At 34.8% G+C, this 27,780-nt stretch overlaps 1 protein-coding gene across 3 annotated transcripts in view; it reads left to right on the top strand.

Annotated features, from left to right (window-relative positions):
- The first annotated feature begins 2,370 nt into the window (after positions 1-2,370).
- lpar1 (lysophosphatidic acid receptor 1) overlaps positions 2,371-27,780 on the top strand; it is a 54,064-nt gene continuing 28,654 nt past the window's right edge. For 2 of the 3 annotated variants that reach the window (XM_067398328.1, XM_067398330.1), the window contains exons 1-2: positions 2,371-2,640; positions 17,401-18,156. In XM_067398328.1, the coding sequence (XP_067254429.1) occupies positions 17,418-18,156 (739 nt within the window). In that variant the 5' untranslated portion in view covers positions 2,371-2,640; positions 17,401-17,417. Of the gene's footprint in view, positions 2,641-5,510; positions 5,594-17,400; positions 18,157-27,780 lie in introns of those variants that run through there. The other variant, XM_067398329.1, reaches the window with a different exon arrangement.

The following is a 27,780-nucleotide window of genomic DNA, read 5'->3' as shown; positions in this document are numbered from 1 at the left end:
AAACATGTTTGACCACAATTTGAAGAAAAGGCAAGAGACATTTTCTACTTTTATGCAATGTGAAATGAAATGTATGCCCAAAAGGTTGAGTAAGTGGTGCAATAATGACATATCTGTTTGTTTGTTTGTTTTTTCACTCACTTTGCTAAGACCCTTTCACCCTTTTGTTAAGTGTTTTTCCATAGTAAACCATTATAAAGAAAATGCTTAACCATTAAGTATGTTGCGTTCAACACCAATAATAAATCATCAGTGTTTTTCACGTTATAGACATTTTAGAATGTCACGCTGTTTATAGTGACCAAAATACTGCAGCAGTGCAGTAAATGGATCATAAGTGCTCAAAACTTGTATTTGTTAACATATTTTTGTTTTTCTTTTTTTGAGAGGTGATCTTAATATGTGTAGCTTAAAATGGAAAACTGACAGGTCTTTGCTGCAGTTCTCTGGATGTTTTGCCTGAAAGGGTGCATCACTGGTCACAAAACTATGAATTCGGGCATGAATTTGTGTGTCCTTTTTTTGTTTTTGGTCTTTTATCAGCGTTTGATTTTTCTATTTTTCTTTTCTTTTTTGTCATCACAATTTGTGTAAAAGTGCTCTTAAATGCGTGTTGATGAACAATAAAGTAGAAAAAAGTGTAAAAATACAAACAAAATAGTGATTCATAATTAATCAGACAATAGGCTTGTTCGGCGCTGCACAGACTGATCGGCGTATGACATCAAAGTACCGCGAGAGCATTTGGAAAGCATATGACTCCTTATTCTTTTGAATTGCTCTCGCTGTACTTTGATGTCATACGGCGATCGGTCTGTGCAGCGCCGATGCATCTCGAACAAGCCTAATGCTACTTCTCTCATGAATGTGCCAATTGTCACAGACACTCCAGGCTCCAGCATCCTCCAATCACAGCTCACTCTATCTCCCAAATACTGATCACACACACCTGCACCTCACCAGCACGCCAATCAGCACCAGTATAAAAGACACTCACGCACTTAGTCACATTGTCCGGTCTTGTTCGCATATAGGACTTACCTCAAGGACTCCCTTAATTTGCTGCTTACCTGTCTCCAGCGTCTCATCTCTGCTACTGCATCCAACCAGCATCTACCCTGCAATTCACAAAAGGACAGTATCACTATTCATTCACTCATCATTCACCTCAACTGCATCTACAAACTCACCTGTGTCCGCTTGTACCTCTGCTTGTGTCAAATAAACAATGTTATCTGTGATCCTCTGTCTCAGCTCCATCTGTATTGTAACACCAATGAGATTTAGAGTTGATGTCAAGATTATTTGTGAATAACTATTTAGATGTTCAGCTGATTTGATATGTATTTTGGTACAGCCAAACTGCCTAGTTAAATCTTAACATATCCGTCAAAATGGAAGAATCATATTCATTAATTTGCATTATCTCAACAACAACTCTGGTTTATTTGTTGTTGTTTTTTTGTTTTTTTTACCGTAGAGAAAACCATGTTCTACAAAATCTAGCTAAGACTAGTGCTTTCATTAACTGCATTTTATTTATAGCTATGTAAGAATTCACACATATGTATCTACATATATTTTGCAAGTGTATCTGTGTGTGTGTTCGCGCACGTTTTTCTGACATATCAGGACACAAACGACATGGGTATGACATAGGTATTACAAGGAGAGGGTGACTTATGAGGACATTACCCCATGTCCCCATTTTTCAAAAGGCTTATAAATCATACAGAATGAGATTTTTTATTTTTTTGAGAAAGTAAAAATGTGCACAGTTTTCTGTGATGGGTAGGTTTAGGAGTAGGGGTAATGTAGGGCGATAGAAAATACGGTTTATACAGTATAAAAACCATTACGCCTATGGAATGTCCTCACAATTCCCAAAAATAAAAGTGTGTGTGTGTGTGTGTGCACGTCATTTAAATCCTACCAAACTTCTTTTTCTTAAAAGTGAGATGGTGGTAAGTGTTTTCTTTCTATGTAAGTAATAAGTCCGGACGAAGGTCAAATAGATGACAAGATACTCCCCAGAATCATTTAACAATAGAATCAACATTTAAAAAGTTATCATCATGAATCACATGTACATCCACTGTGAGAAAGGTGGTTCACTCACAGCTGATAAAATTTACTGAGTGAGCTGACAATGTGTTTTCAATTATACGCACTACGCCAGCGCGCCTACAGTGAGTGTTTGCATTTGCGCATCTGTGTGTGTGTGTGTGTGTGTGTGTGTGTGTGTGTGTGTGTGTGTGTGTGTGTGTGTGTGTGTGTGTGTGTGTGTGTGTGTGACGTCACTCTCACATCTCTCTCTCTCTCTCTCTCTCTGTGAGAGTGTTGCAGCTGAGTCTCAGTGCTGCAGTTGTTCTCCGTGTAACGGGACAGAGGTGAATTATCCCAGCTCACATGCCGTATACGCGCAACTGCGAGGAATTAAAATGAATATTCAAAAACAGCCGTGGACTAAACAGCGCTGAACAACAATCGAGCCATCTTCCTTAACCAAACGCGAGCATATTTTTGTTTTTGGAGCTTTAAGTACTTTTTTTTTTTTTTTTTTTTTTTTTTTTGGGGGGGTTACGATTCAGTTTGGAATAACTTTGTTGGAGTTACTCTGCAACTTTGTCACTGCTGAAAGTAAGTATTTAATACCAAGGTATATAATATGAAAATGATATATGAGATTGGTCTGTTTGTTTTTCCACGTAGGCTATCGTTTAATGTTAATGTTAGGTAAGTATGCATACAAGTAAGATCAGCAAATCATGCAAATTCCGGATCTCAGAGACAGTAACGCGTGGCAGTGACCGACAGAAGAGGTTGAGGAACTTAAAAAAAAATCTATTTATTTTTTTACCCTCTAATTAATGCATCCTTCCTCATATTAGTTTAGTGATGCATGACTTATAAGATATAAATCAGACCCTTTGTAAGGTTTTTTTAAAGAATGCATTTTAGGTGTATGCATAGACCTATAGGTTCCCAAAAGGTGTCCCACCCTGTTCCCAAAAGGTGTCAAACTTCAGTATTTGCCCCAATTTACACTAATACCTCCCCCCTCACTTCCACACAGACTAAACTCACAAGAAGATGATAGCATGTACCTAACAAAAGGGGAATTGTTTCATACTGTGTTGTGTGTAGGTACTGTTGTAACAACCAGTTCTGGTTTGTTGTAAATTCAGATTGATAGCAGTCAAACATTCCTGGCTCTTCTGGCCGGCTCCCAAAAAACACGCCTTGGAATAACGTGTTCCAAACAGAAAGGATTCATGCAGGTCAATGCACAACAATCACAACATGTTAAAGTCTCATGATGCTGTTTAAAGTTTTGACTTTAGTATCTTATTTTGCAGTAAACCGTAGGTGTGTTTAGTCCTGATCTGAGTCGACTAGGATAAAACTGAAAATCATGTCAAGGACTTCATTTATTTTCATTTCATTTGCCTGAGTCATGATGTGGTCACACTTAGTTGTAGTAAGATTACAAATGAAACACATTTAAGCTGCCTGATGACTGTAAATTTGGTTTATAGGCAATCCGTACAGTGAAAATAATGCTTATGGAAATTTAAGGATGGTGTTTTGAGCAAAACAAAGCAAAATCTTATTTTTGACCTTCCTAGGAGGCAGTCAGGTGTAATCTCAAACTTTTTACTTGTAGTATTTGTTTGAACTTAGTGTGAATACTGAATACTGACTGAATGCATTCAACAAGGGCCTCACCATAAGTTTATAGAGTACAATACATGCGAAATGAAAGTAAAAATACAGTACTTTTTTCCTGGTTTATGCTCTGTTAAGTTGGGTAGACTTAACATATTTAGTGCCAAGGTTTTAATATATCCAGTGGTTGGTCTGATGCAAGCTAGACAGAGACAGGAAAGCCTCCCCTTTACAAAAAACACACATGGTACTCCATCACCTCCCAGGTCAGGACTGGGTGCAGCTGTGGAGCCGATCAGAGCTGGGATGCCAGTGCTGGTTACTGCCCTTCCTGCTGCATGTCAGAGCTGCTGAAGGGAGATATCAAACCCTAAAATGTGTTCAGTGGCCTTCAATTAAGTGCATTGGCGCTCTCTAAATAAATAGGTCGAATGGGCATGGCTGGGAGGTCCCGTGGCTCGATACAGTGAATGGTTGTGCTCTATTGTGTGCTATTTTAATGGCCACCCAGTCAGTAGTATAAATAAGACATACTATTTTGATATATGTGATCTTTTGAGGCGTGTGGTTTATTGCTTTGAATGTGTGAGAAGTTGCGGATGTCAAAACAGTTTAGTTCAGCTATAAGGTTTATTGATTTCTAAACTCTGTATTATCTTCATAGGATAATGATTTGTTGTGGTGTTGGTGTCAAGCTGTTATCTTTAGATTGTTTTATGTCCTTACTGGAGTTTATGGCACCTAGTCTGGTTAACTTCAAAGACAAGCTCACATTATGAATTGCGGTAGACTATTGTAATTTTGTGATGACTTGCTTACTTGTAGGGTGTATCACACAAAAATATTTGGGGTGTATTTTAAACAGTATACACCCCAAAATTAAAAGAAATAAAGCCTTTTGTATGTGTAAAAAAAGCTTTTTAATGTTTTTACAATATGACATTATTTTCAAATAATTCATGTTTCTACCCAAACTCTGTGTTCTGATTTGTATATAAAGTCGATGGTTAAACTTTATTTTAGTGCCATAGTTACATTGGGATTACTCAAATAAGTACTGAGTACTATTCATTAACTACATACTTACTACAGAATTACAGTTAGGGTTAGGGTTTGGTTTAGGGTTAGTTACTTTAAATTACGCATAATTTACTGTTATTACTGTTGTAAGTACATGTAGTAACATGTAACTACGGCACTGTAAAATAAGGTTTTACCAAATAAACAAAATTTAATTATTATATTATTTTAACAATTCAAATAATATTTAATATCATAGTATTGGAAATAAGATTTTTCCAAATTGTGTTAGAGAAGTATTTTTATGAAAGTAATGATATAAAAGCAAATAATGAAAATTGCGCTTTTCTTTCTTTCTTTCTTTCTTTCTTTCTTTCTTTCTTTCTTTCTTTCTTTCTTTCTTTCTTTCTTTCTTTCTTTCTTTCTTTCTTTCTTTCTTTCTTTCTTTCTTTCTTTCTTTCTTATATACAGTACAGTCCAAAAGTTTGGAACCACTAAGATTTTTAATGTTTTTAAAAGAAGTTTCATCTGCTCACCAAGGCTACATTTATTTAATTAAAAATACAGTAAAAAACATAAATATTGTGAAATATTATTACAATTTAAAATAACTGTGTACTATTTAAATATATTTGACAAAGTAATTTATTCCTGTGATGCAAAGCTGAATTTTCAGCATCATTACTCCAGTCTTCAGTGTCACATGATCCTTCAGAAATCATTCTAATATGCTGATTTGCTGCTCAATAAACATTTATGATTAATTTCAATGTTGAAAACAGTTGTTTTCCTTTTTTTTTTTTTTTTTTCAGGATTCCTTGATGAATAGAAAGTTCAAAAGAACAGCATTTATTTGAAATACAAAGCTTCTGTAGCATTATACACTACCGTTCAAAAGTTTGGGGTCAGTAAGAATTTTTATTTTTATTTTTTTGAAAAGAAATTAAAGAAATTAATACTTTTATTCAGCAAGGATGCATTAAATCAATCAAAAGTGGCAGTAAAGACATTTATAATGTTACAAAAGATTAGATTTCAGATAAACACTGTTCTTTTGAACTTTCTATTCATCAAAGAATCCTGAAAAAAATATATTTTGTACAATTGTACACATTAAATGTTTCTTGAGCAGCAGATCAGCATATTAGAATGATTTCTGAAGGATCATGTGACACTGAAGACTGGATTAATGATGCTGAAAATTCAGCTTTGCATCACATGAATAAATTACTTTGTGAAATATATTCAAATAGAAAACAGTTATTTTAAATTGTAATAATATTTCACAATATTACTGTTTTTACTGTATTTTTAATTAAATAAATGTAGCCTTGGTGAGCAGATGAAACTTCTATTAAAAACATTAAAAATCTTAGTGGTTCCAAACTTTTGGACTGTACTATATATATATATATATATATATATATATATATATATATATATATATATATATATATATATATATATATATATATATATATATATATATATATATATACTTTAAATCAGTTAAAAACATTAAAACACATGATGCATAAATACAAATTAAAGAATATTTATTTTAATATTAATATTAAAAATATATATCTTCTATACAGTAACAAAAATTTGACTTTTCCAAATTATGGTAGATAATTGGAAGGACATGATTTATTTATTTATTGTGTGAAAATTGCGTAATTGCGTGAAAATATGACCTACTCTTGACAGGTTTTCTGAGAGTCACACACTAATCAGTACAATTAGTATTTTAATAACTTATTAATAAGTTATTTGGTTTTTTTATGTTTTATTTTTTTATTTTTTTTATTTATTTATTTTAAAATGTGTCTTGTGTCTCACTTGGCATAATAGTGTATACAAGATGCCTTGTTTGGTATTTTGGAATGTGCAGCCCATATGTATCTAAGACACACCCATACACAACTGTGATCAATACCAGCCTCATGGATACAGGGGTAACTTGAGTTAGTTCAGAAACTTAACAGTTCAGAAGAGTGCATTTACTCTCCTTATGTTTTCTTACTTTGATGTCAGCAAATGGTGTATGTAAATCATCTGTCATACTTTTGAAAAAAAAAAAAATAATAATAATATGTACAAAGTTCATTATATCAGATTCAATTTCATAGTGATGTATGCCCAGCCTCTGGTGTCTATTAATCTATTACCTATTTAATTACCCTTACAAAAGTCTGGCTTATAACTGCTACTGCTAGTTAGCATCAGGACCAGATTCATGTATAGACGATAACAATTATGTATATTAATTATTATTATTTCACTCTAATATTAAAACACTGTAAGCAATTACTATCTAAATTAACAAAATTTTAAATATCTGGTAGAAACCTCGTATCTCATTATTTTGTCTTTTTTTTTTCATAAATCATTACTATTGGTCACCCTTTACGTCTCTCTGTGGGTTTTGCAAATATTTAACCAATGAAACTTATTAAAAAGAGCTTGTGACTCAATTTGATCCTGTCAATCAAACCTCCTAACTCCACCTTGCCTCAAGCTTGAACACTCAAAAAAATAACTTGTTGGTCTAACTTAATTCAATTATGACACCTATTTCCACACAGTTGAACTGATTTATTTGAACTTAAGCTAGGTTAATTGTACTAATGAGTGAAATTCATCCTAATTGAATGAGATCACACCAGTTTCATTTGACGTATTCTGTGTATGTTTCCTGAACATAATTCATTCTTGTTGATCCAACCAGTGCTTTTTTTTTTTTTTTTTTTTTGTTACCATCATGGTGAAGATGTGCGCTTGTGCTTAGGTTTTGAGTAGCTGTTGTACACAGACATACATGTTTCATGACCATTGAGAGGGGAAAAGCTGATGACCATATGTAGACTGTGTAAATTTTGTGCTGGCCCTCAAACTAAATTATTTATATTTCTATAAAAACTAAACTAAAATAACACTTATTTATATGCTAAGTAACATTTATAGCATGCAACTAATGATCAGATAAAGAACTTCTCATAATTGGCTTGAGCAAAGTTAATGCTCGTTGAGAACAATATAAATTTGTTTTACGTAGCCACCTAGAGCCTAACCACAAGGTCTACACTTCAGCATAATGGTAACCTCAAAAAATCGACATAACATAAACTCTTTTAAATGTCAAATATAACTGAACTTCAAACTTTAAAAGGTATTTCCCTTTACTAAAAAACACATTAAACAGCACTTAAGTTCAACATTTACTGTCCCAATCTTTCCCTACGCAAAGCATGCTGGGAACTAGAAATCCACTGCCCAGGTTCAATCAATGCAACATAAATGATTCATGTAGTCCCAACACAAATGGTTTAGGTTGACCTAACATTTTGCAAATTTAATTTCATTTAACATAATACAATTGAGTGCGAATGCCAATTAAGTAAAAAACTAAAGATTTGTGTTGGTTCAGCTTATTTTATTTAAATAAACTGAACAAGCAGCTAGAATCATTTTTTTGAGTGAATGATGTGACGCAGTTTGGATCGTCTCTGCTTGTTTATAATACAAGGATAAATAAAGAACTGGTTATTTAAAAAAGAACAGTGTTTTCTTTACTCAGGAAACACTATATATAAAGGCTACTGTTTTATGACTTTGAGGAGTTGAGAACAGTGTTAGTTTAGCATTTGTCATTGAGTCACAGCCAGTACTGTTCTGGCCTGTGCGAAGCTCTTCATCCTTTATAACATGAGATTTTGGCCAAATGACAGAAAAAAACTGAGCACCCACATGTAGCTACAATAAACTTTACAACCTATAAGTTGATAAAAACGTAATGCAATGCACTTACAGCCTCAGATGCGGCTTTTCTAATGGCTGGTCAAAAAATTTTGGTAGATTTATTTTGGTAGAATGTTAAATATATAATATATATGTGACACATGCAAGTGTGTTGGCAACACAATGTTTATTTAAAAAATACCCATTTCCTGAAAAGTAGTGGTTTTGAACATATGAGGTTTCTGACCGACAGTTTCTCATTTCATACTGTTGTGTAGGAGGCCAAGAGAGTTGAGTTGTGAAGTTTAAAAAGGGTGAGTAACTTTTAGCTCTGTATACGTTTGACCCTGCTTGTAATATCCATAAGAATGAAAACTGAGTAAACAGCGTTGACATATAAGGGTGTTTAAAATAACAAAAGCACATCATAAGAGATAAAAGTAACTACATTAGAATAACAAATGCAGCTGCAGAGATGAATCACTAAATTAAGTGCCAATTAACTGTGTGTGTGTATAAAATGTCTTGAATGACTTCATTAATAACAGCACTGTTCAAAGCAAACTAGTCTGTTCCAGAATTGCAGCTCCATTCTTCACAAAACGTAAAGTATTTCATTTGTGAAGGAAATCCTGATAAGAAATCTCAGAAAATTAAAGATTAAAGATTATTTATTTGTTGTTTAAAAATTTGTTTCTTTCTTCCATTTAACTCAAGTTATTATTGTTTATGAAAACTAAACTGAAACAAAAATAATCTGAACCTAAATAGTAATTAAAATTAAACACTAATGATGAAAACACAAACACGCTAAAAATTAAACTCAAAATAAAATGAAAACTTAAAATATAAAAATAAAAGCTAATCAAAAATATTGTTAAAAACTATAATATTATAAAATAACATTGAACACCCATTCCACTTTCAGTTTGCAATATTTTTCCTTTTCATTCCATAAAGAAAGAAAGTTATATTTGAATAAATGAAGACAGAACTGTAAATTCTGGATGAACTATTGCTTTAATAGAGACAGATGGATACTTTACACAATTGGTTCTGAATACCGCAAAAGTATAAACCCAAAACTTACCACAGAATTAAACCCCTGTGACCCACTCTGAGCAAAAATTGAGCAAAATTATGTCAAGGGGCTGCCCTTTGGAAACCACTTGTAGCTAAAAAAACATGCACAATGAAGGATAATCTTGAGTAAGGAGCACAAAACGACCCCTGAGTGATGGAAAAAAAAAAAAAAAAATCTTGTATCCCATTTCCTTCATCCAAGTGAGTGTACCAAATGTTAAGCGTTGTGTTTCATAATGATTTGGGCAGCCAACTTGTGGGAGTGATTAGGTCTGATGATTGTTTTGGAGGGTTGTATAGCTTCCAAGGAATATGAGATAGGACCAGGTGCATCCTATCCAGGTGCAAACACTGTTCTGCCATGACATTCCCATAATTCAGGAAGATAATGCCACCACACACAGCTAAATAACTTCTAGGTTGATTTCATTCACCAAACAATTTCCATGTTCAGATCTAAACATGATTGAGCCATGAACAGCCAAATGTAGATTCCATCACCTTGACTTTATCAAGAGTTGGAGGATTTTATGATTGAATTGTGTTATATCTCACTAACATACAGTACATAGTCATCATTCCAAAAAGAACTGCTATTGTGAAGATATGAAGGACCTTAATTTGTTTGAACAATCAAAAATGTGTTATGTTGAATGTTTTGTATCTTTTCTGGTTTTTATTATGTAATCCATATGAAATCAAGTGGAGGTAGTTATTTAATTATTACACATCTCTCCTATTGAAAAGGAATTGAGCTCACTATCTTTTCTGGTTTTATTACAAAAGTCCATGCTAAGGTTGGTTGTGACAATGACTCTTGTTATGACAGCCATATGTTATTTTTGAGTCAGTTAAAAAGGTATACAAATTAGTCTGAATGATTTTGATTATAGCAAATATGTCTGAATCTATGTAATTGATTCAGATTGGTGGTGCAATTTGAATTTGATTCCTTTTTTGTTTGTTGAAAGGATGCTTTCTGGTCCAAACCCGAGTTCCATTGCTCCTCCTGCTCCCGCTGCATTGTGTTCACATTATATTATGGTAAAAAAAAAAAAAAAAAAAAAAACAGTGTGTTTGCATCATCAAAGCAGCAGCTGTTTACCCCATGCTCCTTGGTATAGGCAACGCAGGATAGGTGGCAAAATGCATAGTTTTGCTCACCTCACTTTAAGATTGCGTTCCTATCAGCAGCAAACCATACCGGAGTTCACATGAACTGTGCCCCGGACCCTACGGTGACCCAGTAGTGCACAACACAACGATATTTAAAAAAGCAAACATAAGTTCACAACACAACAAATTAAAGCCACAACACAACAGAAATGCTCCCGGCCACTAGAGGGCTCTCAGAGCTTGGAAAGGTTAGTTTTCCTTGCCACTGTTCTATAAAGGCAACAGTCTTACAAAGATATCATCATCATGATTAGTTTTAAGTATGTAAATATTGTATAATGTCACTATACATTGGTTACAAAACTAATCATGGTATTGATATCACTGCCGACTCTATAGAAAATTGGCAAGGAAAACTAACTAACCGAGCTCCACAAAAAGTGCTAGTGTGAAAGCACCCTCATGCTCCCCGCCCACGAAGCTTGCGCTTGCCTTAAACAGCATAAACAGCATAAAGTTCACAAAGCTAATATAACCCTCAAAATGGATCTTTACAAAGTGTTCGTCATGCAGCATGTCTAATCGCGTAAGTATGGTATTTATTTGGATGTTTACATTTGATTCTAAACGAGTTTGTTAGTGCGTTTATGAATTATACAGACTGCAAGTGTTTAAAAATGAAAATAGCGACGGCTCTTATCTCCGTGAATATAGAAATATACAATGGTAACTTTAACCACATTTAACAGTACATTAGCAACATGCTAACGAAACATTTAGAAATACAATTTACAAATATCACTAAAAATAACATGTAATCATGGATCATGTCAATTATTATTGCTCCATCTGCCATTTTTTGCTGTTGCCCTTTCTTGCTTACCTAGTCTGATGATTCAGCTGTGCACAGATCCAGACGTTAATACTGGCTGCCCTTGTGTAATGTCTTGAATGGCTGGCATATGCAAATATTGGGGACGTACATATTAATGATCCCGACTGTTACGTAACAGTCGGTGTTATGTTGAGATTCGCCTGTTCTCCGGAGGTCTTTTAAACAAATGAGATTTACATAAGAAGGAAGAAACAATGACGTTTGAGACTCACTGTATGCCATTTCCATGTACTGAACTCTTGTTATTTAACTATGCCAAGATAAATTAAATTTTTAATTCTATGGCACCTTTAAAAAATGAGTAAAAAATGAGATGAAACTCAATGAATACTTGCCTCAGAGATAAAACATGTCTAGCTTGAAAATGCTTGAAATGTCGACATAATTTATGTAAAAGATTATGTAGTCCGTATGAAATCAACGGGAGGTACAGTCCTTCCCATCTGAGCTCATTATCATACGGAAGGCGCAGGCTATTCATAAGGTAATCATCAATGTGAATATGTAAACGCCAATCCCCATTACCCATAGGCCTTTTGAGAATAAAATGAATACAAATTTGCTCCATGTTGTTTTAGATCACATAAAGTCAAATGCCTTTTTATTGGTTATGAATAAACTTGTGGTTGCTGCATATTCCATGTAGTACAGAAGACTGGAGAGGGTTGACTAAAGGGGAGTTTCAGGGCCGCCCACACATTTGAAACAAACAGCATATACTCATTTTTTACCCATGAATCAAAAATACGAAAAAACTCTTAAGTCTCGAATTTACGTTTCTTAAACAAAACGAAAAATAAATAAATAAATAAATAAAAATTCACCCCTTTCTCACAGTTATGAAATGTAAACATAGAAACATGAGATAATTGAATGCATTGTTTCCCATGCATGGATTGTGTATATTATATCATGCTCTACGTTTGTGCATTTGCTTTAGCCTGTGTCATTGTTTGTGACTGGTTACCATAGAAGTGTAATCAGACAGTTTAGGTCAAAGTTTTAATTTCTCTTGGTTCTAAAATCAGTTGATGACATTGTGATTTTATACATAATGGACTTTTAGCTGAGTGCACTCCAATCACCATGGTGCCACTGCTGACCAATCAGGTTTCAGAAATAGGATCAGAATGGAACCAGAGTCAGTAGTTACAGTGCTGAGAGCTCTTTCCTTTCACCGTAATACAAGACAAGTGAATGGTGGCTCTCAATAAGTTTTATGATGGCACCAATATGATGAGTCAATATGATATGAAGAGGACCTAAGGATGTAACAATTAAGAATTAGACAAACAATTGTGTATGACGTGAAGAGTTCTCCCTTGCCCATTTGGAACTGGCTCTACATATTTTTGCACACCAACCATGCTCTATTTATGTGACTTCTTAACTTCAGGAAGGGACGCTGCCTCTCTTGGATTGCATCCCTCCTGGGCTACCTCTTTTTAGCATGGTGTGCCACCAGACTAACCAACTCCATTCTCTAGTGGGCTGCTGCCACTAAGTGCTGCAAAGAGGCTTAGAGATAACCCAAAAGAAATTCATTTTCATTCGTCGCTTAGTCATAAAAAGAATTTTGAAAAACTTTTGCAGTGAAATACTGTTGGCGAACATCCCTACATGATTCACTATACTGAGAGCAGCGTTTAGATTAATATGTAAATATGTGCTTCACACTTTCCTCCCAATAACAAAAAAATAAACACATAAAAATGAAAACAGCAGTTAAGAGAGCATCTGAGCATAGCAACGTGGATACGTTTGCACCAGCAAACAATTCAGCAAGCAATTCTACAATTCAGCACTCCAGTCATGTTTGTTTATACTACACCTTATACAATAGATTGCTTTAAAGCAGCATATTTACAGTTTAAAACATGGAAAACTCCAGTGTTCATGTTTTTTAGTCAGGTCTGATCTTGACGCTCTGAACAATAGAAATTAATTGATTTGGCAAGCTCTTTCAAACTGTAGAAACAAATTCCTAACAAACTTTGTTTTGGCCTGATTTTGTTCGAAATTATGTCTGACAAGTTAGTTCTTCGATTTCACAAGGTATGACTTAAAGTATGACAATTTGGTGCTTATTTACACAACATTGTGCTTCCCCTTTTTATTTATTTGTTTGTTTGTTTGTTTGTTTGCATAGACTGTGGCTGTCAGAGAATCATGTATAGGGACACTGTATGTATGGTGTGCCCTTTAAGTGCACTTCGAACCAAATATTTGGATGCTTGTGGATGTATGTGGTTTCTAACAAATAATATAAAATACTTTATTAAGTTAGCATATAGAAAAATTGGTTACACTTATTTTGATGGTCCACTTTAGACATTCTACTAACTTTAATTAACTTTGCAACTAAATGTCAAGTATTATTTAGTGTACTATTAGTTTAGGGTTAGGGTTAGGTGTTAGGATTCAGGTTAGCAGAATAAGTTGACAGTAGCTGCAAAGTTATTTACAGTTAGTAGAATGTCTAAAGTGGACCAATAATAAAGTGTCACTGAACAATTATTAAATTTCTATTCTATTCTATTCTATTCTATTCTATTATATTATATTATATTATATTATATTATATTATATTATATTATATTATATTATATTATATTATATTATATTATATTATATTATATTATATGTAGCCTATATGACACATTAACTGTGTCCCAATTCAGGGACTGCGTCCTCCGGAGGTCACATTTGAATGTTGCATACATCATCAAAGGATGTCTTATTTAAGAAAAGTAACCATAACAAAATTGACTATTGTTCCTTGTGAGGTGTAAAATACTGTAATTTCTTTATTACTTTGCAATCTAATGGTTACTTTTCTTGAATAAGACATCCTTGTGACGTATGCAGCCTTCAAATGCGACCTCCGGAGGACACAGCCTCCGAAATGAGACGCAGCTATTATCTTTTTTAATATAGCCTACATCTTCAGTGCAGGATTAGCCTCAAAAAATTTTGAACATGAAAACTCCAAATGACTTGAATCCACCACTACTGTACCTGAGTTCCTTATTCTTCCTGGATTGTTAACAGCTTTCAGATGTGGATGCCTGCCTAATTATGGGCATAAATTAGCAACATTTGGCATTTAGGTCTGAATCACATTGGATTGTTGCCTCACAAAGCAAATGCACTAATGCAAACAATTTATTCTTTGTAATAATTCAGTTTCATTGTTTGTTTGTTTGTTTTTTTTTTGTTTTTTTGATAGGATGGGTGCAGAACAATGCCTGCATTGTATTTTCAGACAGGCAGGGGACCGATACTGAAATAAATCAAGGATGGTGCTGTTGCTCGTTCCCCAACCTCATTCTCAGAAAGTTTGCCTGCACAGTATCTATGCTGCGTAATGTTTGCTTGTTCATACAGTATTTAATATTGAGGATTAAGATATTGGTCTCATTTATTTAAGCTCTTGTAGTTTTTTTGGATATGCTTCCAAGATTGTCATTAATAAATCAATGAATAAACAGGCCCATGCATGTCATTCAGTGCTGGGGGTATTGAAACTACCATGGTACCAAAAAGCATTTGGACACTTAAACGTGTTTAAAATAAATAAATAAAATAAAATAAAAAATACTGTATAGATGCTCAAAAGTAATTTCAAAATAGTATTATTGCAAGAAGTAAAATGATATCTGAGAAAAGGGTGAATCAACTGGGAAATGAAAGTGAAAAGTAACTGGTATTTTTTTTTTTTTTTTTTTTTTTTTAATATATGATGTATACCTTCTAAACAACAACAACAAAAATGGTTTAGAATAAGTGTTTACTTTCATATGATATTTCCTTGAGTAACAGTCTTGTACTGTTGTTTTAGCAGGAGATACAGCAGAACTGTGAAGATACACTGTTATCAAATTCACTCAGCCAAGGCCTTTCTGGAATTTCCTTTTCACTGTCTTTATCCATTGAGGATGGGTTCTACAATAGCGCTGAAGCTGTGGCTTTGAGCATTGCTTCAGCTGACAGAGGAAGTTCGCAGACATTTGTGCACAGAGCGCTCTTGTTCATTGCCTTTAGTTTAGTGAGATCAGAAGCCTGAGGCTATATGATAAAACACATTGACAAACAATGACAGGATCTGTCTGTCTGTCTCCCTGCACTATGGACCAAATGTGTGGTGATGATAGCTATAGAAGTACACAATAACTGTGGAAAGGTCATCCACTCTTGCTTGGCATTTGAATTCTAAACAATGCATGCTGTGCATGAGATAGCTGCATGTGAGCTGAAAGAAATGCCTGTTTTGACGTTTTAGTAATGGTTAAAAAGACTTTTTTATATTGAAAATCTTTTGATATTTATTTTATTATATAGCTTATGATATTCAATGGAACCAGGTTTACAAACACAACCTGAAAAGCACATTATTTGTTTATTCACGTACATGTTGTTCAGCTTTCTTGTGTGGAAAATAATGTGTGCATTTTTAAGAATACTTTGCTCACACTTTTCAGTATAATGAAAGTGAATGAAATTGAAATTGGTCACACTTTATATTACAGTCCAACTATTAACTAATTATTAACTATGACTTTTGCCTCAATAAACTCCTTATTACTGCTTATCAATAGTTAGTAAGGTAGTTGTTAAGTTTAGGTATTTGGTAGGATTAAGGGATGTAGAATATGGTCATGCAGAATAAGGCATTAATATGCGCTTTACAAGTACTAATGAACAGCCAATATCCTAGTACTATGCAAGCTAACAAGCAACTAGTTAATAGTGAGAATTGGACCAAATTTCAATACATCCAAAATAAAAGTAACATCACTTGTATGGCTTCAGAAGGCTTAGACTTGCGAGTTTATGACAGACCAATGAAGTCTGAATGATTTGTTCTTGAATTGGACTGACCAAGTTCAACTCACTTATTCAATGTTCATAAGTCTTTGAAAGCCTTTTAATATAGCGCACAACTGATTTGAACCACTCTTATGATACTGTAATAGTATTTTGCATGAATTTTGAAGATTAAAAGCTCAAGTCCCTATCCATTGTAATTGCTGAGAAAAGAGCAACCAATAGTAGATTACTCAATTTCTGCTTTGATAAATGATAATAAAAAAAAAAATTCCAAAGGTAAACCACTAATAGCACATTGTTGAATTTTAAAAGCTGAATAACTTCATGAATGTAATTTAAACAAATTTGGATATTGAGATATACTGTAGACAAATTTTACCACAGTGATTCTTGAAATTGCGAAACCCTCTTGACTTTTTGTTAGACATAATAAGGCTTAAATTATCTTGCAATGCCCAAATGAGGCCTATTTCCTCTGCTGTGTGTTTGGGGAAGAAGAATCGGCCAATTCAGTCTTGAACTGTTAGTTGAATCCCATGGTACAGACCACCATTATGCTTGTTTGTGTGTTAATGCAAGCTGTCGGTTTTTTTTACATGTTTAGTCGGCCCTTCCTGGTCAACATTATGAGGTAACACGCTAATAAAAAAGGACCAGATGGAAACAGCATGCTAAAAAGCTGATATGTTATGCCTGTGAAACATCTCACTGGGTTCTAGACATACAGTACTGTTCAGTTAAATTAACTGCGACATGTTGTTGAGAGGTTTATTATCAGTTAAATTCTGAGGATGTACCATGCATTTTAAATGCTCTTCTGCACTGTCACAAAAATACACCAACACTTTATTTCAGAATAATGATCATTGTGCCTATGGCCCTAAATCCATTTAGCCTCAATGCATGTGGGTGGCAATTCTACTGTGTATGGCATCAATGTGAAATTACACGCCATTAATTATGCAAACCTGTAAGCCATATGTGAACTTTCATTAGATTTGAATTAGATGCTGAAACTCTGACACCTTTTTTGATCTTCTTTTCAGAACCACAACCTATCAGGATGGATGACGGACAATGCTACTACAACGAAACCATAGCCTTTTTTTACAATCGTAGTCAGAAGTATCTGGCCACAGAATGGAATGCCGTAAGCAAGCTAGTGATGGGACTTGGGATTACAGTATGTATTTTTATTATGCTAGCTAACCTGCTTGTGATGGTGGCCATCTACATCAACCGCCGATTTCATTTTCCAATCTACTATCTAATGGCTAACCTAGCAGCTGCGGACTTCTTTGCAGGACTTGCCTATTTCTACTTGATGTTTAACACGGGACCCAATACGAGAAGGCTTACAGTCAGTACGTGGTTGCTTCGCCAAGGCCTCATCGATACAAGCCTAACTGCCTCAGTTGCTAACTTGTTAGCTATAGCCATTGAGCGCCACATAACTGTGTTCCGCATGCAGCTCCATACCCGCATGAGCAATCGACGAGTAGTTGTAGTTATTGTCATCATCTGGACCATGTCTATCATCATGGGCGCCATTCCTAGCGTGGGCTGGAACTGTATCTGTGCCATAGATACTTGCTCCAACATGGCCCCCCTCTACAGCAACTCCTACTTAGGCTTCTGGGCGATCTTCAACCTGGTGACCTTCGTGGTGATGGTCGTTCTTTATGCCCACATATTTATGTACGTACGCCAGCGAACCATGAGGATGTCCCGGCACAGCTCAGGTCAACGGCGAAACAGGGACACTATGATGAGCTTGCTGAAAACGGTCGTGATTGTACTGGGTAAGTTCTGCTTTTATTCAAAGTTTTGTCATTAGTACTTTAGTATTGGAAGGCCAATATCCCTGCTGAAAAATCCAGCATAAACCACCATGCATTCCATGCTGGTCCATGCTGGATCGAGCTGGTATAGTGCTGGTTTAGCACGTCCAATAGCAACCAGCATCCCATGCTGGTCCCAGCATGCAAAACATACCTTATGTTGTCGACAAGCAATGCTGGATTTTTCCGCAGGGGCTCTGCATAGTTTAGCACCAGCCTGCCTCAACACAAGATGGTGGTCCTCCAGGCACAGGATTGGACACCCCTGCACTAGCATAGACCTGAGTCCAACCCTGCTCTTGCACAGCCACCATCCTGCAGAGTTCAATTTCAACCCTGCTACAGCACAATTAATGATGTTTTATTAACAAAGTTCAGGAGGAACACGTTCAAATTGCCTATACAATCAGTATGAGAGGGGGCTATGTATATATACATACATAGCCAACTCACGTATGTTCCGCAGCTGTTTTCTGCATCCGTCCACCACTCCGTGTCTTCACACTCGCCTGGTCACTATCCCAACCAGAGATACTGGGGAGTACTCTGGGTTTGGGCCAAATTCTGAGCTCGGAGCCCTCCCTTCAAACTGCACACCAAATATGCATAATGTTTATGCATACATCTGATTATTTGTGTGAACCCGTGATAAAGTGTGTGGAATTAAAAGTGTGAACTTGTGAACCTGTTATTTTACAACCCTCTACAATGCGAGTAAAATGCTTGCATATGTGACTAAATCTTCAATAAGGTTGACTAAATAATGTCTATCATTAGCCATTGGCTAATAAATTCTTAGATTTAAGAATTTACACTTAGGCTAAATATAAATTTAGCATAGATATATTTATACTCTGTTTAGCATAGACATACTCTAGTCGAGTGCTTCAGAGTCAAGCAATCAGTACTATTTCAGTTCAGCTCAATAATAATTGGTTCATGTGTGTTGGAACTAAACTGCAGGATGGCAGCACTCCTAAATCAGGCTAATGCTGTCTGAGTAGGTACTACCTTTGATGAGGAACAAACTTGGAAACCATTAAAAAAAGTATGCATGAATGTGTGTAGTATGAATGCAATCTGGAAGAACTTCATCCCACCATTCACAAATACACTAAAGTGACATTATGGAATAGTAAGGTGTCCATTGAATGCACACTTCAAAACCTCTGTTGAATTAGTAGGCCATCTGAGCACTTTTGGCCTATTGTTTTATGAAAACTATTAATTTAGACATACTATGCATTTCAAGTACTGTTTTTCACTGACTATATATTGGGGAAGTAGGTATATTCGAACACAAGGATTGGTATATGACAGTGTGGGTCATTTCTCACTTCTGTTTCACTTGCAGATAGATTATAGCTACATAAAACTAGCTATTATGACGGAGTAATCATAAGCAGATGGCCTAAACCACAATGACTTGTCCAACAAACAAACTGCCCCCACTCATATTTAATTTTCTTTTGAAATGTTGGGAAAAATCATAAAGGTCAGTACTCTTGACTACTAAATCTTTGCAAAACAACACATGAAATGATCGTTAATCCTTTTTTGGTCTACCACATTGTGGATATGACCATCATTGAGCCAAATTGCATATGTTCTATGAGAATATGTCCTTTAATGATGTCACTATGACATGGATATTTGCTCTGGGGATCAATTAATTCTCTCCAATTGCTATTCACACTCATTGCTTTTTTGGCGAGATTCCATTTTCCACTTCTGTCAAGGGAGGTCCTTTAATGATAATACAAAGTACGCACCAGGCTCCAAAAGTCCATGCATATATAAGCAGCTGTACCTAAATGCTACGTAATATGTTACCCTTCACTCCATTGTGCCAACTTCAAGTCGACGAACAATGTAGCCCTTGAATATTCTACAGCTGAGGAACCGTCATAGTGGTCTTGCAGCCAGTTCCACTGTTTGCCTTGCACTGCTTCAGTGTCATGCCTCGCCGGCTCCTCCAGTGAAGCCTGGCCTGGAAAAAAGGAAGCCAGTCATGGTGATGTATCCCACTGCACACAGGAAACAGTACTGTTGTTGTTTGGACCGGGCAGAGCTTGTCTCGAATCTCTGGGAAGGATGGATAAGTAAGGGATCTGGATGAAAGCATGGTTTGTAAACTGTGATCTCACCCTGGAGATAATAGTCGTATATATGGTAATTACAGTGTGTAATTAATGTTTAATAATATAAATTATGTTACAGAACTAAAATACAGAACAGAAACAGAACTTTTTAAAACCTTTATTTTTTTTTTTTTATTGAATAAAAATAAGCGGTGTAGCTTGTTGCTATATAGTTATAGTTAGGCCAAATATGACTATTTGAACTAATCTGACGGCCCCACTTTATATTAAGTGGCCTTAACTACTATGTACTTACATCAAAAAAAATAAGTACAATGTACTTATTGGGTTCATATTGAATTGCAAAACACATTTACTGCTATTGAGGTGTGATACGGGTAAGGATAGAAAAAGCTTTGGTGGTATGGTTAGGTTTAAGGGTAGGGGTAAGGGTTAAGGGATGGGTCAACAGTGTAATTATAAATGTAATTACAGAAATTAATTACAGATGTAATTACATGCAGTTGTTTTGAAAATATAAGTACAATGTAAAAATATGTATGTACACAGTAAGTGCATTGTATCAAATTATTAATTTAAATGTAAGTACATAGTAGTTAAGGCCACTTAATATAAAGTGGGTCCAATCTGACTAAACTTAATAAGTCCAGACTGGATCTCTCTATTGTGTATATTATTGCTTGTATATATTTGCAGTCCAAATATCTAAAAAACATTCTTAAAGGTGCATTTACTAGAAAAGTAAAATGGTTATCTTGTTTAGTTATGTCTTGTTTTCTTAAATAAATAAATAAGTGGGTTTTGCTTAAAACAAGCAAAATTATCTTCCAGTGGGGTAAGAAAAATTATTTTAATTCAAATGGAAACAAGATTATTTTTTCTTAGCCCATAATTTTGCTTGTTTTAAAGGGGTCCTATTATGGTTTTTCAATTTTTCAACTTTAGTTAGTGTGTAATGTTGCTGTTTCAGCATAAAAAGATCATGGGTTAGAACCCGCCTTTTACCAAGCTCACATTTATTTTCAGTAAAAATTAAAATAATGTTCTAAAAGTGGAAATAAACTGCCAACAAATGTTTAATAATATTAAAGTTGTTTATTGGGTAGGGTTATGGGAAGGTGTAGGTTGGGTTTTTATTTTCCCAATAAGGCAGTATCCATTTAATAATTTGAATAAATATAATCATTTACACTACAAAAATACTGATGTGCAAATAGTATCTGCCGATATAAAGTATAGATAGCATCTAATTACTATTTACTCTTATTGCAAAGAGCTGATACTTTTAAATGGTGTAAATAGAATCTATCACCATTTTCACCTAGTGTAAATAACATATCGCTAAGAAAATGCTGCTATTGTCACTTAGTGTAAATAGAATATATTGCTATTTTCACTTAGTGTAAATAGCATCTACAGAAATTTGCACTTATTGTAAATAGCATCTATCGCTAAGAAAATATGCTATTTTCACTTTGTGTATAATTATTCATGTTTAGTTGTATAAAAAAGTTCTCTGGCCAAATTAATGTGTGAAAAGCTGAAAGCAAAAAAAAAAGAAAAAAAAAAAAAGACAGAAGACTGGCAGAGTGCTAAAAGACCAGCTAGGTGTTAAAACACTGTTTTTATTTTCCCAACAAAACCCATTTGTTTGACCTTTCTAAGGCGGACGAACAGAGTGGTTAAAAAGTATTTTTAATACTGTTCCTGAACATTACAACCCCAGTGTGTATCTGTGTGCTGTACATTTTATGGAGGACAGTTTCCAGAATCTAAAAGAGTACCTAAAAGAGTGTTGTGTTTTCTATTAACAGTTCCAACCTTATGTTGTTGTAATGTAAAAAAAAAAAAAAAAGGACAAAGCTGTTTGGTTCCGCAGGCCTACTAACTAACATTACAGTGCTGATGTAATGTTTTTACTGAAGCTTTTGTAATCGCTCACTTTTGTAAGATTGTTCACCGCCCCTTTGAAAAATTCACAGTGGTTTTGTGATTGATTACTTTTTGCATTACCATAGTTTTCCAACACATTTCATGATTAAATGGTGTATAATATCATGTCTAAAATGTATAAGAAAAAAAATACCACTCTGAAACATCCTGTGAAATCCTGTGCTTGAAATCCCTTCTGCACGATCATCCTGTTCATTAAGATTCTCGAGGGTCTGAATGTGCCTCGAATTGGTTTGAAATTGCTGCCATCCTTAATGGTTATGGTTATGGTAAAGGGTGTGACATTTCCAAAACACGCTCTTAGTGGTTGGCCAATCAAAACACACTGGGCCAGCTAACCAATCAGAGCACATTTCGTATTTCGGAAGGAGGGCCTTCATCGAAGCAGAAACTAAACAGCATTTTCAAGCCAGACTGGGAAGAGAGGTGCTCTAATGTAAAACATTTGAAAAAGAATGCGTTTTTTGAGCAATCAAGCATAAATAACTATTCTAGTATGATCTAAAAACAAAATCAAGACTTCATAAAAGGGCATAATAGGACCCCTTTAAGCAAAAACTCACTTAAAGGTACAATATGTAAAAATTTCTGTCTGTAAGAGGCCTATTCAAAACAAAGGCGTAACTTTATGATGTCAAGTTTAAACGCGGAATCTTGGGACATGTGGCCTTTACCTCACACCGGTGGAAAATAATTGGAATGGGACTCGGGCAGAAATCATGTTCATGGATGCGATTATTAATGTTAATGTAGTATGAAGCAGAGCAGGACCGAGTGTTGTGGGAGCTGAACGAGGCCGCTGGAGCGATTGAGAGCAGCGGAACTTTTATTATGACACAATCGCCGGCGCCGCTTCTGCTTTTCTGGTCATGAGTATGAGGTAACGCAGCTCTGTTTATCATATTAGATACATTTGAGTGTGAAAATTATGTTATAACGTTACTCTGTGCGTTCACTAGGCGGCTGTTGTGCGACACTTTTGCACACTGCAGTAAGCTGATCGATTTTAGAATATCATATTAAATGCTAGATGGCTTGTGTTGATAAATGGCATGCAAATAATTTTAAAACATATTGTATGATAGAGAAAATGCTGTAGGCTGCTACTAAAAATAAAGCTGCATCTGATTATGCTATGTTAGCTACTTCACAAAATAATGTTTTTCTCTGAGGCATGGTAAAGTATGGTACTCGCAAAAAATCAAGAAAACTAGATTTAAAGGTGCTAAAGAGGATCTTCTCATCGACTGAGAAACCAAAGACTGTTACTGAGTTTTTGAAATGAGCGCATGCGTAAGAACAAGCCCCCTCTTTCAAAAGAAACGCCTCCCAAAACTCGTAAACACGAGTATTGCAACACGAGTGTTTACCACCGGCATTCGCTGTGTCGTGTTAGTGGATTCATTATGTCGGACTCACTGCAGGTAACTCATAATCTGCAGTTATTACTCCTGTCTCCGGACAAAAACATCACATGCGGCGCCTGTGGAGTGTGGAAAGTTACTGGAGTGCGAAGCCGCGCTCGTCTCTCACAAGGAACATCATGGCAGTGATTGACAAGCCAGAGGGCCAATCGTTGATCGCTGATGTTTTTAAGGCCCTACCTTGTTCACAGATGATGTATATTAATATTATTCCTTTCAGTGCACCTAATAAATAGTCTTTTATCAGTTAGTAAAGACAGTTTCAAGTAATATTGCAAAAATGTATAAAACAAAACATCCTCTTTAGCACCTTTAATGTTCTAATGTTTAGATTCTATGTTGAGCTATAACAACAATTAGTTTTTCTGTCTATAAATATATGAAATATTTTATAGTTGTTTCATTAGTTGTTCTAAGGGTTGTTAAATAGTTGTTAAATAGTTGTCCCCTTGCCTATTAAAACATATAATGTATTAAAGCGTCTTTGGTGTTTTCATGGTTTCTACAAAATAAAACCGGAAACCGAGGGGTAACGCGGGTATGATGCAATTGACAGGTGACTCCTCACACATCCTGGAGCCTTGGTTAAAATAGCAATTTTCTCATGATTTACAAATAGTTGCAAACATTTGGGATGCTGTAAGTACTCGAGGGAACAAAATATATAACACTGGCCTAGTGGTTTTTGGATATTTTACTGCAAAATTCTTACATATTGTGCCTTTAATCTTATGCCATTTTACTTATCTAGTAAATGCATCTTGATTCATGGATTTTTAGGTATTTGGACCGGAAACAAGACAAAAATCCTGTTTTTTTTTTTTTTGTTTGTTTGTTTTGTTTTGTTTTTATTGCTGCAGTAAACCTTACTCTAATCATAATGTTTCACAACTTCCAAATAAATATAGAAGCAAACTTATACAGCAGGAAGTGGTTATTGACAACAAAGTTCAGGTCAAATGATTGTGTGAAAAGCAGAAAGCAAAAAAAAAAAAAAAAAAAAAAAAAAACGACAGAAGACTGGTAGAGTGCTAAAAGCCCAGCAAGGTGTTAACAAGGTGTTAAAATAAGGTTATTTCAGTATTTGTTGGGCATTTTTGCACTTTAGAAAGATAAATCGCTTTGGTGTAGGTAAAATGACACACTAATTATTTATTTACTTATTTATTTTAGCACTTTGGTCAACACTAGTTGTTTTTAAACGTGCTATATAAATAAAATTTGTACTGTGTTTGTTTGTTTCCAATATGTCAGACAACAAAACAAATCATTTATTGAATTAAAAGTAATGCAAGTTAAAAAGATTTAAGTTATCCAGTCTCTTAGTCCAATGGGGCATTTTACATATAAAAGTCTTAAAGGTACAGTAGCAGTAGCAGTTTGTGTATTGTGGAAACTGGCAGTGTACAACAAAATAACATATATGTTCCTTACCTGTGTCTAATTTAGTTCTTCTTTATCCTGTGTGCAGTCCATATAAGCTGTGAATGCTCTGCATACCCAAGTCATTTGAGAAAATTAGTTTATGGACTCAAATTAATATTAACATTATAAATTACTATAAAATCCCTTGTCATTTGAGGTGTAACAAAAATAATACAATGTTGGTAATACATATGGGAAAAAAAAGAAAAACAAAACGGAAACCTTTTTTTATTGTACTTATGTTTATTGTAATTAATTATATTTTATTTGTAATAGGCATACGTTTACATCCGCACCTGGCGTTATGTTTCTTATTTGTCATCTCTGATTTCGACCTGTCTTGTAGTGTGTCATAAGTAGATGAGCTGTACCATATATAAAGTCCTTAGATTCTTCAGTTTGTTGTCAGTTGTTATCTTTGTTTTGTTATACAAAGTTGTCATGTATACCTTGGATTATTCTTGTTCTTGTCATCATCGTCTTATTTTGGTTTTTTAAAATAAACACAGGAAATGATAAACCCTGAACTATTGAACAACAGAGACTTAAGAAACATTCACTTGTTATAGGTGGACTTTAGGAAACAAAATCAAAGGCTAAAGTGTAGAATTGCTATTTAAAATGTACTAAATGTGTTGGTTATTTAAAATAAACATGGGAAATGATAACTTCAGGAAAAACCAAAGGCTAAAGTTAATACACTTCACCTTTTCCGTTAATTATGAATGACAAGCGTGTTCTGTTAGACCAGGCTGCTTGTTTTTCTAGTTTGATCAGGCAACACCAATGTCCACTGTCACATCAGTGTGTAAAGAACTGATGCAAATTCAGGTTTTCATGTTCTATCCACCACAAAGAACTTTCCAAGAAACAATAAAGCACAACTTCTTGCCACACTGTTATAAGTAACTCCCACAAGCTAAAATGAAATCAGTTTTGTTACTTCTCAAAGGCATGACTCATCCATTGTTGAGAGTTACTCAAGGGCGTATGAAGTATATTTGAATAACAGTGATGATGAAATCATTGGATCAGTTTCCACTCCTCAAGAAAATGAGACATCAGGACTTATGTGATGTATAACAGCAGGGTGTTTCATTCTGAATACATTTTGCAGTGTTGAATTTTGATTTCCCTTTATCAGCATTATTGGATCACATGACAAACTCAAATATGCTTACATGGCATACAGATCATTTTGGGAGGAAAAAAAGAACATTAGCAAGTCTTTTTTTCCCTCATTCTAGTTCTTTGAGGGCAGTACTGAAATGAAAACATAGATTATGATAAGCTGACCGTTGCATCTATCCTGTGAAAATATTTTGTTGATTTTAGTGGCATCTTGCCCCTTGTGAATCCCAGAAACTGCCATAATCGTAATTCATTTAAACAGAAATTTAAACTTCAGAGCCCATGAATTAGCAATGATTTTAATGGCTATGGAAGTATATCCGCTTATCTTTTTATCAACCATTCATTAAAATGGTTTTAAATCAGATTTCTTTCTTCAGACATAAACAACATACAACTGTCATAGCAACTTGTTATGCAGGTGATGGATTGAACATTAGCTTTCACTAATTCAGTCATGGAGTCAATATAAACTTGCATTCACAGCTCAACCGGATTTACTTCCATAATCACTTTGATTAAAAAAAAACAAGGGAAAAAAAGAAGAAACAATCAGCCAAAAGCAGCTATCTAATACTGAATAAACACCATAATCAGTTGACTTTGAACAGTCTTATATTTGAATAAAAGCATTGACTTAATTAGTAGGATTCTGACAGATTTCATTGAAAAGATCAGATCTGCTCTGGTGTAAATGTGCCGAATCCCCAGAAATTTGTAGGAAAAGCTAACTGAACAGGGAGGGCAGAACAAATGACCATGCTTTTGCCAAATCACTCAGTCCTGAATCTGCTGTTAACTATGCAAAGCATGCACTAAGCACTTCCACAGGTGTTGCTGTCTCGCTGAGTTCCCATCAACCTCTTGCTAATGCTGCATATTTTTGACCACAAACATTTGGCCATGTGTTGTCGAGTTTGCCAAAAAAAAAAAAAAAAAACTTGTTTTGCAGAGATAACTTTTACTCGTGGGCGGTTAACGTTGATAGACACTGATTATTTCTGCATTCTAGATTTTAAAGAAGACATGATGTTTGTTGAATTTATGTCAAGGTTTATCACATGACAGTAAATCATGCAGTATTGTAAGTAGATAGTGGCTGTAAAATTACTACACAAATCAATACAATTTCTGACAAGCTGCTCAAATAACAATTCTGTTTTAAGTCTCACAAACCATTGAAGTTAAAAGTTATGATGATTTACAGTTCAGACAGCGAATCAGTTACTGTTAGTACAACGACATAAGCTTAACCGTAGTAACTTTGATGCATGTTTGCCTTGGTTCAACAATAGTCGTTTTTGATGTCACACAGATTGTAGAGTAATAACATCTGCTAATTGATCGATTCGAGATCAAATTAATGTGGGATTATTGCTATATAAATGAATGTGGCATCTGTGAACTATTAATTTTTTTTGTTCTCCTTTGTTTGCTTTATTTACAGATGTTTGATTCATTCATGGGTTCTCTATGTGTCATACTCTGGGATACTACTTTCTTCGAAAAGTGCTTTCATTCTCTTGACAATATAAAAGATGGCGAATAAA

Source organism: Chanodichthys erythropterus, chromosome 10, assembly GCF_024489055.1.
Source record: "Chanodichthys erythropterus isolate Z2021 chromosome 10, ASM2448905v1, whole genome shotgun sequence".
In the NCBI taxonomy this organism is placed as follows: Eukaryota; Metazoa; Chordata; class Actinopteri; order Cypriniformes; family Xenocyprididae; genus Chanodichthys; species Chanodichthys erythropterus.
Note: the sequence above shows the minus strand (reverse complement) of the source record. Positions and strands in the feature narration are given on the sequence as shown.